At 38.0% G+C, this 13,574-nt stretch overlaps 1 protein-coding gene across 2 annotated transcripts in view; it reads right to left on the bottom strand.

Annotated features, from left to right (window-relative positions):
• Positions 1–13,574, bottom strand: part of LOC133664495 (glypican-6-like) — a 252,654-nt gene that overhangs the window by 145,814 nt on the left and 93,266 nt on the right. For both annotated transcript variants that reach the window (XM_062069162.1, XM_062069163.1), the window contains exon 4: positions 4,688–4,853. In XM_062069162.1, coding sequence (XP_061925146.1) covers positions 4,688–4,853 — 166 coding nt within the window. The remainder of the gene's footprint in view (positions 1–4,687; positions 4,854–13,574) is intronic.

Below are 13,574 nucleotides of genomic sequence, written 5' to 3'. Positions count from 1 at the left end.
TATCGTATTACCGATGCGATGCGTGGGTTCATTTATTATTTGTGTAAGACCACAGCTATCAATTATAGTCTGGAGCGCCACGCATGGAGGGTCCGATGGGGTATTCATATGGATGTTAAAGTCTCCCATTATGATTATATTAAACATTAAATATCTTGTCTTTGCAGTCTATTTAATTGAATATAAGTTGAAAAGGATTTGCAAATCATTGTATTCTGTTTTTATTTATAATTTACACAACCTGCCAACTTCACTGGTTTTGGGTTTTGTAGATAAATTACAAACCCTTCAAAAGAAAGTAATACGAGGCACAACATGGTGGGACTTAAATGCTCACTCAAACCCACTCTCACAAGATGAAGCTTCTGAAACTCACCCAAGTAACTTTCTACATAGCGCATGTTTGATGTATAACGTGGTATATAAGTGACTCTGTGAGCTCATCCCTATCACCTCTTCCACACATAGACACAACACTAGAAGAAAACATAGGGTGAAGGGCAAACGCTGTAAACTCAAAGGCACGAGCTTCAGTATAACGTGTAAAGGCCCAAATATCTGGAATGAACTTGACAGTCCAATCACACAATCTACTTCATTGAGAACATTTTTTAAACTTTTGAAACATGAATTATTGCTACATTATACCATACCATGAACCCCGAAAGATGAAAAACAATACCAATCACACAAAGCAAGAGATGTTGTGTTTATTGTGACATTTATTAATGAACATCTAATATTGTAGTATGCATAATGAAATAGATATGCTTATTACTGGCAAATTACAATGTGCGAGACTAACTCAAGAGTAACTGTAAGGATGTGTGAATGTATGAAAACTTTAGGAAATGGTTTAGGATGTAAGCATTTTGAAAATGTTAATGTTGTCACGGCCCGAGCGCACCTCAGTGCGCATTCATGTGTGCGCTGCGCTGAGTCTGTGGGCTATAGAGTGTTTTCTATTCAGGCTCCAGTACTCTGGAATGCTCTCCCGGTGACAGTTAGAGATGCTACCTCAGTAGAAGCATTTAAAGGCTTACTGAAACCCACTACTACCGACCACGCAGTCTGATAGTTTATATATCAATGATGAAATCTTAACATTGCAACACATGCCAATACGGCCGGGTTAACTTATAAAGTGCAATTTTAAATTTCCCGCTAAACTTCCGGTTGAAAACGTCTGTGTATGATGACGTATGCGCGTGACGTCAATCGTTGAAACGGAAGTATTCGGAGCCCATTGAATCCAATACAAAAAGCTCTGTTTTCATCTCAAAATTCCACAGTATTCTGGACATCTGCGTTGGTGAATCTTTTGCAATTTGTTTAATGAACAATGAAGACTGCAAAGAAGAAAGTTGTAAGTGGGATCGGTGTATTAACGGCTGGCTGCAGCAACACAACCAGGAGGACTTTGAGATGGATAGCAGACGCGCTAGCCGCCGACCTCACCTTGACTTCCTCCGTCTCTGGGCCGCCGACCGCATCGGTGATCGGGTGAAGTCCTTCGTCGTACCGTCGATCGCTGGAACGCAGGTGAGCACGGGTCGTGATGAGCAGATGAGAGCTGGCGTAGGTGCAGAGCTAATGTTTTTAGCATAGCTCTGTCGAGGTTCCGTAGCTAAGTTAGCTTCAATGGCGTCGTTAGCAACAGCTTCGCCAAGCTGGAAAGCATTAACCGTGTAGTTACATGTCCAGAGTTTGGTAGTATTGTTGATCCTCTGTCTATCCTTCCAGTCAGGGGCTTATTTGTTTTGTTTCTATATGCAGTTAAGCCCGATGCTATCACGTTAGCTCAGTAGCTAAAGTGCTTCACCGATGTATTGTCGTGGAGATTAAAGTCACTGTGAATGTCCATTTCACGTTCTCGACTCTCATTTTCAAGAGCATATAGTATCCGAGGTGGTTTAAAATACAAATCCGTGATCCACAACAGAAAAAGGAGAAAGTGTGGAATCCAATGAACACTTGTACATAAGTTACGGTCAGAGCGAAAAAAGATACGTCCTGCACTGCACTGTAATCCTTCACTCTAACGTTCCTCATCCACGAATCTTTCATCCTGGCTCAAATTAATGGGGTAATCGTCGCTTTCTCGGCCCGAATCTCTCTCGCTGCATTGTAAACAATAGGGAAATGTGAGCAGCCCTTCCTCCTCTGACGTCACGCTACTTCCGGTATAGGCAAGGCTTTTTAATCGTCGTTGTTCTCTACTAAATCCTTTCAGCAAAAATATGGCAATATCGCGAAATTATCAAGTATGACACATAGAATGGATCTGCTATCCCCGTTTAAATTTAAAAAAATCATTTCAGTAGGCCTTTAAGTCCCATCTTAAAACTCATTTGTATACTCTAGTCTTTAAATAGACCCCTCTTTTAGACCAGCTGATCTGCCGTCTCTTTTCTGCTGTGCCCCCCTCTCTTGCGTGGAGAGGGTATTAGGTGACCACAGATGAGGGGCTAGCTGTTCAAAGTCAGGACCCGGGGTGGACCACTCATCTGTGCATCAGTCGGGGACGTCTCTGCGCTGCTGACTTGTCTCCACTCAAGATGATCCCCTGCTGGACCCACTATGGACTGGACTCTCACACTATTAACTAGATCCACTATGGACTGGACTCTCACACTATTGACTAGATCCACTCGACGTCCATTGCACCGGTCGCCCAGGGGGCGGGGGGTCCCCACATCTGCGGTCCCCTCCAAGTTTTCCTCATTGTATCCCATTGAGTTTTTTTTTTTTTTGCCCTGATGTGGGATCTGAGCCGAGGATGTCGTTGTGGCTTGTGCAGCCCTTTGAGACACTTGTGATTTAGGGCTATATAAATAAACTTTGATTGATTGATTGATTTAAAGGTACATCATCCATTATAACAAAATACATGTATTCACAATCAAATGTCAATAATCAAATATTTCAAAGTAAAGAATTAAATAATCAGAACAGATTTAACAACCGAACTCATTCAACCCGTTATAACAACAGAATCTCCTCATCAAAATAATCACCTCAGTAGATGCTTGGTGATGCATGGAGACCTGAGCTCCAGAGAACCTCCTCCGGCAGTGACAGACAGCAGACTGTCAGAAAAATGGCATTTTTCCACTTAAATAGCCCGTAGCCCCTCTCACTAGCTGGGACCAATTTGACGGGGGGATTAAGAATGCTGTTCTTTTGTAAAATACACCATAAAAAAAACAACATCACAAGTCAAACAATATTCACATAGTACTTTTGAGTTTGTAGATCAGTTCATAAGGGACAGTGTTATATTAATGGTCATACATTGAATTGCAGTAAATATTGCATATTGCTAGTTTATCTCTGTTGTCCGATAGTAAGACAGTTACAGTAACAGGATTGTTTTAGAATGCAACAAAATATTTTCTCAAAATGCTCATACAACATAAGTAACATAAATTACTTTGAAATGCAAAAACAAAACAAAAAATACATATATACATATGCGTGTATATAATAACTCCGAGCACCCACTGGCAGCAATATAGATCGGCGCCAACGTTCCCTCTAAGGTGCGCGCCTGCGCAACTGCGCACTGCTCAAGCGTACTCTGCGCACAGCAAATATATGCCGCGCACCAAATCAAATCTCATCTGAATTCTAAACAAAATAAACACATTTATTCTGTATAATTTTGCAATGCAACTCCGAGTGACAGTGACAACAAGCGGCCCTAACGGTGTTCGTCAACACTGTTCAATTATTGTAACGTCGATGCTTCGAGGACAGGAATTATATCGATCACTTTATTGAGCAAAACTGTTTATATTCGGCCATAACCACACCAAAAACATGAGTAAAAAACTTCTATCTCGAAAAACTAGTCATTTTCTGCCATACAAACCAGGCCAAAACCAACTTGTCATCTGTCACCAACACGCATAGAAACTAAGCCACTGGTGCCTTTACGGCCACACAAAAAGTCGGACAACTCAAACACCACACAAAGTTACACTATGACTCCTCAGTCATATGTGTGCTTATTCTACTGTCATTTATTATTAATGTTAATTTATTGATATTAATCATGAAATGCTGTTACTAGAGAAAGTACAGGAATGCACACTTCATCCTATGCTTACATTTCATTGTGCAACATGAGGATGTTTAAGGGGAACTAAATGTGATCTCTGTAAGGGGTACAAATGATTTCCAAAGCAGGGCCCCCACCCAGACATATTGTACAATACTAATCCATAGCTTATGAAAAACAAGATTTATTTTATTTTCATTACAAGTGGGCCAAATCACTATTAGAAAATAATCTCATGAAAAAGACTCCTGTCATTTGAGTGTTTTTATAAAAGATTGGTTTGAGACAGGTGTGCTGCTGGTATTGCCACGTGTGATGTTGCTCACATGTGCTCCACTGAATGCTCAGGGAGTTTTTGTGTTTGCTCACACACATCAACAATTACGGGGAACATTGATCGGCGCCTATGCTTCCAACAAAGACTGAACGGTTATCTTTCTGTATAATAATGATATCATCATCCATGAACCAGCAAGTGGCCAACGAACTCTTTGTGATTTTTCTGCTGATGGAACCGTCCTGCTTTCCCCAGAATATTCATCCAAGTTTTCTACGTTCACCCAGCAAAATTGTATGGCTATATAATATATTCATATACAATAACATGCATCTAATGCCACTTACCGATGTAATGGTTCCACTCGGAGTCCAGATCGGCTTGATTGGCCAGGCAGCCCTTCATTACATTGAGGCAGTAGTTCTTGCAGGGCTTAATGGCCGGCATGCCTTGACACAAGTGGCAATACGACATCTTTGTCATCGCTCGCATGCACGCCGGAGTGCTGCTCACCTGCGAGAGCACACAAAGTGAAAACACGCTTACGTCACTTCATTTGTTTCGGTTTTTAAAATAATTACAACATTGCCAAAGTGAATTCTAACATTTGGAATGGTAAGACTTTAATCATGCTACATGATGACAATAACTGAGCTTCTTAATTGCAAAATAAAGAAAATAACTTTGTGAGCGTCTAGAACAGGGGTCGGCAACCCAAAACGATGAAAGAGCCATAATAGACCAAAAATACAAAAAACATATCTGTCTGGAGCCGCAAAAATTTAAAAGCCGTATATAAGTGTTATTATGAAGGCAACACATGATGTAAGTGTCTATATTAGCTATAATAGCCTATTATCAAAATGACTTTAAAAGTTTTATATAAGTGTTATAATGAAGGCGACACATGATGTAAGTGTCTATATTAGCTATAATAGCCTACTATCAAAATGACTTTAAGAGTCTTGTATAAGTGTTATAATGAAGGCAACACATGATGTAAGTGTCTATATTAGCAAAAATAGCCTACTATCAAAATGACTTTAAGAGTCTTATATAAGTATTATAATGAAGGCAACACTGATGTAAGTGTCTATATTAGCAAAAATAGCCTACTGTCAAAATGACTTTAAGAGTCTTATATCAGTGTTATAATGAAGGCAACACATGATTTAAGTGTCTATATTAGCTATAGTAGACTACTATCAAAATGACTTTAAGATTAAAGATTAAAGATTAAAGTACCAATGATTGTCACACACACACTAGATGTGGTGAAATTTGTCCTCTGCATTTGTCCCATCCCCTTGGGGAGCAGTGGGCAGCAGCGGCGCCGCGCCCGGGAATCATTCTGGTGATTTAACCCCCAAATCCAACCCTTTGTTGCTGAGTGCCAAGCAGGGAGGTTATGGGTCCCATTTTTATAGTCTTTGGTATGACTCGGCTGGGATTTGAACTCCAACCTACCGATCTCAGGGCGGTTAAGAGTCTTATATCAGTGTTATAATGAAGGCAACACATGGTGTAAGTGTCTATAATAGCTATGATAGCCTACTATCAAAATGACTTTAAGAGTCTTATATGAGTGTTATAATGAAGGCAACACATGATGTAAGTGTCTATATTAGCTATATTAGCCTACTATCAAAATGACTTTAAGAGTCTTATATGAGTGTTATAATGAAGGCAACACATGATGTAAGTGTCTATATTAGCAAAAATAGCCTACTATCAAAATGACTTTAAGAGTCTTATATAAGTGTTAAAATGAAGGCAACACATGATGTAAGTGTCTATATTAGCTATAGTGGCCTACTACCAAAATTCCTTTAAGAGTCTTATATCAGTGTCATAATGAAGGCAACACATGATGTAAGTGTCTATATTAGCTATAACAGCATACTATCAAAATGACTTTGAGAGTTTTATATAAGTGTTATAATGAAGGCAACACATGATGTAAGTGTCTATACTAGCTATAATAGCCTACTATCAAAATGACTTTAAAAGTATTGTATAAGTGTTATAATGAAGGCAACACATGATGTAAGTGTCTATATTAGCTATAATAGCCTACTATCAAAATGGCTATGTGTCGCAGGCTGAAGCAAATCTTCGTTGACAGAGATGTTGAAATGTAATATTTCTACACATTTTTACAACATTAGAAAACTTTTCTGTCTTGCCTCTGGTGAGCGCGGTCGCATGATTCTCCGCTCCCTCCTTTCCCAGCTTGCTCTCTTCGTTTTCTGTCTTGTCTGAACATGGAGGTTTTTTCCCACTCCAGACTAGGCCCCCTTAAGAGCCCAGTCTAGATTGTATTTTTTTACTCATCTTTTTCCCCAGCGTTACCTTTTTCCCATCTTTTACGGGGCGCCTTAAAATGGCGACCCATCAGCGTTCCTGTTCTGTAACGCTGTACACTGTTTGTTTTGTCTAATCTTGAACGGGTTTGTACTGAAAACAAAGTTTCGTTGTACTTGTGCAATGACAATAAACACTGAATCTGAATATCTGAATCTGAAATATTAGTAAGTCAGAGGATACTCAGAAGGTGAGATAACTCCTGGAAATCACTGGCTTCTAATGGCCAAAGGTATACAAACCCTGTTTCCATATGAGTTGGGAAATTGTGTTAGATATAAATATAAACGGAATACAATGATTTGCAAATCCTTTTCAACCCATATTCAATTGAATGCACTACAAAGACAAGATATTTGATGTTTAAACTCATAAACTTTATTTTTTTTTTGCAAATAATAATTAACTTAGAATTTCATGGCTGCAACACGTGACAAAGTAGTTGGGAAAGGGCATGTTCACCACTGTGTTACATGGCCTTTCCTTTTAACAACACTTAGTAAACGTTTGGGAACTGAGGAGACACATTTTTTAAGCTTCTCAGGTGGAATTCTTTCCCATTCTTGCTTGATGTACAGCTTAAGTTGTTCAACAGTCCGGAGGTCTCCCTTGTGGTATTTTAGCCTTCATAATACGCCACACAGTTTCAATGGGAGACAGGTCTGGACTACAGGCAGGCCAGTCTAGTACCCGCACTCTTTTACTATGAAGCCACGTTGATGTAACACATGGCTTGGCATTGTCTTGCTGAAATAAGCAGGGGCGTCCATGGTAACGTTGCTTGGATGGCAACATATGTTGCTACAAAACCTGTATGTACCTTTCAGCATTAATGGCGCCTTCACAGATGTGTAAGTTACCCATGTCTTGGGCACTAATACACCCCCATACCATCACAGATGCTGGCTTTTCAACTTTGCGCCTATAACAGTCCGGATGGTTCTTTACCTCTTTAGTGCGGAGGACACGACGTCCACAGTTTCCAAAAACAATTTGAAATGTGGACTCGTCAGACCACAGAACACTTTTCCACTTTTTATCAGTCCATCTTAGATGAGCTCAGGCCCAGCGAAGCCGTCTGCGTTTCTGGGTGTTGTTGATAAACGATTTTCGCCTTGCATAGGAGAGTTTTAACTTGCATTTACAGATGTAGCAACCAACTGTAGTTACTGACAGTGGGTTTATGAAGTGTTCCTGAGCCATGTGGTGATATCCTTTACACACTGATGTCGCTGGTTGATGCAGTACAGCCTGAGGGATCGAAGGTCACGGGCTTAGCTGCTTACGTGCAGTGATTTCTCCAGATTCTCTGAACCCTTTGATGATATTACGGACCGTAGATGGTGAAATCCCTAAATTCCTTGCAATAGCTGGTTGAGAAAGGTTTTTCTTAAACTGTTCAACAATTTGCTCACGTATTTGTTGACAAAGTGGTGACACTCGCCCCATCCTTGTTTGTGAATGACTGAGCATTTCATGGAATCTACTTGTATACCCAATCATGGCACCCACCTGTTCCCAATTTGCCTGTTCACCTGTGGGATGTTCCAAATAAGTGTTTGATGAGCATTCCTCAACTTGATCAGTATTTATTGCCACCTTACCCAACTTCTTTGTCACGTGTTGCTGGCATCAAATTCTAAAGTTAATGATTAATTACAAAAACAGTTTTTTTCATCAGTTTGAACATCAAATATGTTGTCTTTGCAGCATATTCAACTGAATATGGGTTGAAAATGATTTGCAAATCATTGTATTCAGTTTATATTTACATCTAACACAATTTCCCAACTCATTTGGAAACGGGGTTTGTAGATGTGTGTGTCCAAGTTAAAGGAAAAAACTCCAAAATACCTTATAATATTGATTGCGCTATTCAGCTGTCGGTGTGGAACTCATGTGTTGCACTTGCTGTATGTTTGTTTACAATGAATTCATCAGCGGTGTCACTGCTGACTCGGCAGTTTTCTCCCTACCACTATTGCACGATTACTTTAATATTGGTTCTGTTGCTGCAGTCGTGCAGTATACTTGTTAATACATGAGGTCAAAGAGAGCTACTTTTTTTTTACTTTCTCATTTATTTAAAATCTTTAATAAAGTTTATTTTTTAATTTTTTAAGTTCTATCATAATGAGCTAATATACAGTATATTCGGCAAATAACACCTTCACTCCAATTACAGCTTGCGTCCCAGTAGGGTTGTACGGTATACCGGTATTAGTATAGTACCGCAATACTAATGAATCCTTTTCGGTACTATACCGCCTCTGAAAAGAACCGGTCCTCTACCCCGTTGCCGTCACGTCGTGTCATTGCTGTTTTACGAGCAGAGGAGCATGTTCGGCAGCGCACAATCACGAAGTACTTACAAGCAGACACAGTGTGTAGACAGAAAAGGTAGAACAGACGCATTTTGGCTTGAAGAATAACAATAAAGGTAAAGTTATAACACTGAAACGCCCTCAGGAAGAGGTGCTTTAAAACATGGATAGCTAGCTAGCGGCTAACGTCCACGCACCGTCGGCAGTGTTTTAGCGACTTATAAATCACTAATCCTGGTCTCCATGGCGACAAATAAAGTAAGTTTCTTACAAGTATCATCCCTGCAGGATGAGGAATAGCTAAACATGCTTCACTACACACCGTAGCTCACCGGCATTAAAATGTAAAAAAACGCCATTGGTGGATCTACACCTAACATCCACTGTAATGATATCAAGTACAGGCATGTATCTAATCGATACTAGTATGATTACGTCGATATTTTTTGGCATCACATCTTCTTTCGTTTTTTAACATTCATTTTATGTTTATAAACTCAGAAAATATGTCCCTGGACACATGAATATGACCAATGTATGATCCTGTAACTACTTGGTATCGGATTTATACCCAAATTTGTGGAATCATCCAAAACTAATGTAAAGTATCAAAAAACAGAAGAATAAGTGGTTATTACATTTTAACAGAAGTGTGGATAGAACAATGTTAAAAGAGAAAGTAAGCAGATATTAACAGTAAATGAACAAGTAGATTAATAATTAATTTTTTACCACTTGTCCTTAAAAATTTTGACAAAATAATAGAATGGAAAATGACACAATATGTTACTGCATATGTCAGCAGACTATTTAGGAGCCTTTGTTTGTTTACTTACTAATAAAATACAAGTTGTTTAGTATGTTCACTATTTTATTTAAGGACTGAATTGCAATAAGAAACATATGTTTAATCCACCCTAAGATTTTTTGTTAAAATAAAACCAATAGTGCAATTTTTTTGTATTCCCCTTTAATTAGAAAAGTACCGGAAAGTACCGAAATACATTTTGGTACCTGTACCAAAATATTGGTATCGGGACAACACTACTTTCAAGTGACGTTTTGTCTTTTTTGCGGTAAATAAAGGACCGAGCTATAATTGAATTCTAGTTTCATAGCCTGCAATCTATTTCTACACTTATAAGAACGGTAAAATGTTCCTTCAGCAGAGCTTTTTTAACGGCACCGGCTTGATTGTGGAACTGATTAATTTACTTTACAGTACTTTGGACGTCAACTCTTATTCCCAGGCTATGCTCACTGGTTCCAGCTGAGTGGAGCTGCCTCATGCCGCAGACACAAGATTGTCTCTGCCTACCGACAACCACCTGCTCCTGGAGTAAAAACACGTGTTACCCGTGGGCCCGCTCTTCACAATAAACGAGAAGATGAGCTCCCCTCGCTCCTCCCAGCTTGTCGTATATCATAAGGATGAATTAGACAAAGCCACCAAGCGCTCAGACGACTCTTTCACACACACACACACACACACACACACACACACACACACACACACACACACACACACACACACACACACACACACACACACACACACACACACACACACACACACACACACACACACACACACACACACACACACACACATTATTGTATTTGTTACCTTCTAGAGGCCTCCGAAAAATGCCTGCCTCTTTAGGACCACCCTTTCTAGATATATAAAGATTTGTATTTACAACATTAATAATATATACATACTATGCAAATATAAAAAGCTTGTTGTGAAAAATGAGTTGGAATTTCTCAAGAAAAAGGTCACAATTTCACAAGAAAAACTTGGAATTTTGGCAGTATTATACTAAAAGTCGTAATTTTACTCAACCCAAGTCAAAATTTTACAAAAAAAACTGAACATTTGCGCAATATTATGATGAAAGTTGGAATTGTACTCAATAACAGTCGCAATTTTACCAGAAAAGCTTAACATTTTGGCAATTTTAAGAAAAGAGTCATAATCTTACTCGACAAAAGTCACAAGTAAAAAATTTCAAATGTTGGCAATATTATATTAATAAATGGAATTTTACTTGGCAAAATTATGACAAAAGTCACCATTGTACTCCAAAAATGTCACTATTTTACAAGAACAACAAAAGAAATTTGCAATATTGTGATACAAGTCAGATAGTATAGATTGTATATGACAAATGGCACCATTTTGCATTAAAAAGTAATCATTTTACATAAAGTAATGATTTTATGAGAAAATATTGTGATACAAGTCAGATAGTATAGATTGTATATGACAAATGACACCATTTTGCATTAAAAGTAATCATTTTACATAAAGTAATGATTTTATGAGAAAATATTGCAATATTACAGAAACAGAAAAGATATGAGAAATTGGTGTAAATCGTTTTGGCTTGTGCAGCCCTTTGAGACACTTGTGATTTAGGGCTATATAAGTTAAACATTGATTGATTGATTGAAATTGTTCCCAATTTGATAAGAAAAAAGTCGACACATTGTGAGAAAAAGACTGCTTTTAGTTAATTTATTTTGGGGGGAATTTTATATATATATATATATATATATATATATATATATATGTATGTATATTTGTGTGTGTGTGTGTGTGTGTGTGTGTGTGTGTGTGTGTGTGTGTGTGTACATAGAGATGTACTGTACTAACTTGTAGTAAATAATGAAGATTAAAAACCAATTACAAACAAAAAATTCCCCCCAAAATAAATTAACTAAAACCAGTCTTTTTCTCACGTGTCGACTTTTTTTCTTATAAAATTGGGAACAATGTATATATATATATGTATATATATATATATATATATATATATATATATATATATATGTATATATATGTATATATATATATATATATATATATATATATATATATATATATATATATATATATATATATATATATATATATATATGTATGTATATACATATATATATATATATATATATATATATATATATATATATATATATATATATATATATATATACATATATATATGTATATACATACATATATATATATATATATATATATATATATATATATATATATATATATATATATATATATATATATATATATATGTGTGTGTGTGTGTGTGTGTGTGTGTGTGTGTGTGTGTGTGTGTGTGTGTGTGTGTGTGTGTGTGTGTGTGTGTTTTGTTTTGTTTTTTAACCAATTTAGGCCAAAGGGGGCGCATTTCAATTTCTTACACACACTTGTTATTACATATTTTGGCCAGAGGGGGAGCACTTCAATTTTTTACACACATTTGTTATTTCATATATTGACCATAGGGGGAGCACTTTTAAAATCGACACACAGTTAATTTGAAATATCCCTCCTTTTTGGGACCACCCTAATTTTGAAAGATTTCACCACCAGGGGTGCAAATGAAACATTCTCTTTAGATGCAATGGTTTTCCGTATTGGGACCATGATTTATGTCCTAACTTGTTCACCGCTCCTCATAAGGAAGGTACTTTTCCTTGTTGATGTCTCAAGAAGGGTAGAAATACAAGAACACACACACACACACACACACACACACACACACACACACACACACACACACACACACACACACACTCATACATAAATCTAATCTCTGACGGCGTCGACACCCCAGGAAGCATCCGAAAGTGTTGCAGGGAATTTCTGCTGCCCACAAAGAGGGAGGGGATGTTGGGAGATATTTGCAAAGTGGCCTTTTGGTCTTCTCCGTGCTCCTCCGAGTAGCACTGTGACTCACTCACAGGTGTTGTTGGAGTGGTGGATATTGAGTGATGGCCATGTTGGACCTCAGCCCACCGCTGTGTGAGTGCAATATGGTTCGAACAAGTCACACATGCAGCTGCATGTGCACATTGGACAGTAGATCGGAAAAAATTGCAGATTGTATATTTTCACAAAACAAAATGGGACCTCAGTTCATAAAGCATCAAAGGATTATCGTATTTTTCTGACTTTTTTACTACGCTTCGTAACCTGCGGCTTATTAAACGGTGCAGCTAATATATGTATTTTTCTTTGCTAACGGCCAATAACACATACTTTAAAAAGGTGTGGTAGTGTGTGTGCTACGGCGCCACCTTTTGGATGAGTTCGCTCAATTCTGCTCAGTGGCTTTGTGGTTAGAGTGTCCGCCCTGAGACTGGAAGGTTGTGAAATCAAACCCCGGCCGAGTCATACCAAAGACTGTAAAAATGGGACCCTTTGCCTCCCTGCTTGGCACTCAGCATCAAGGGTTGGAATTGGGGGTCCGTTTAGCTGATTGGAGAGCTAACTTGAGCAGCAATTGGGTTCATGACGATGACTTCTGTTTTGTTGGATCAGCCGTTTTACAGACACTTTTTGGAAACAATTAAGGTATGTAAATAAACATTTACAAAATATTTCATATATTATATATATATATATACAGTATCTGCGGCTGATAGTCCGGTGTGGCTAATATAATGTAGGTAAAAATATTCATTTATTAAAAATTTGGTGGTTGCGGCTTAAATACCGGTGCGCTCTAAAGTATGGTAA

The sequence above is a fragment of the Entelurus aequoreus genome, linkage group LG14, assembly GCF_033978785.1.
Source record: "Entelurus aequoreus isolate RoL-2023_Sb linkage group LG14, RoL_Eaeq_v1.1, whole genome shotgun sequence".
Taxonomy (NCBI): domain Eukaryota; kingdom Metazoa; phylum Chordata; class Actinopteri; order Syngnathiformes; family Syngnathidae; genus Entelurus; species Entelurus aequoreus.
This window is presented reverse-complemented; position numbering and strand designations above follow the sequence as displayed.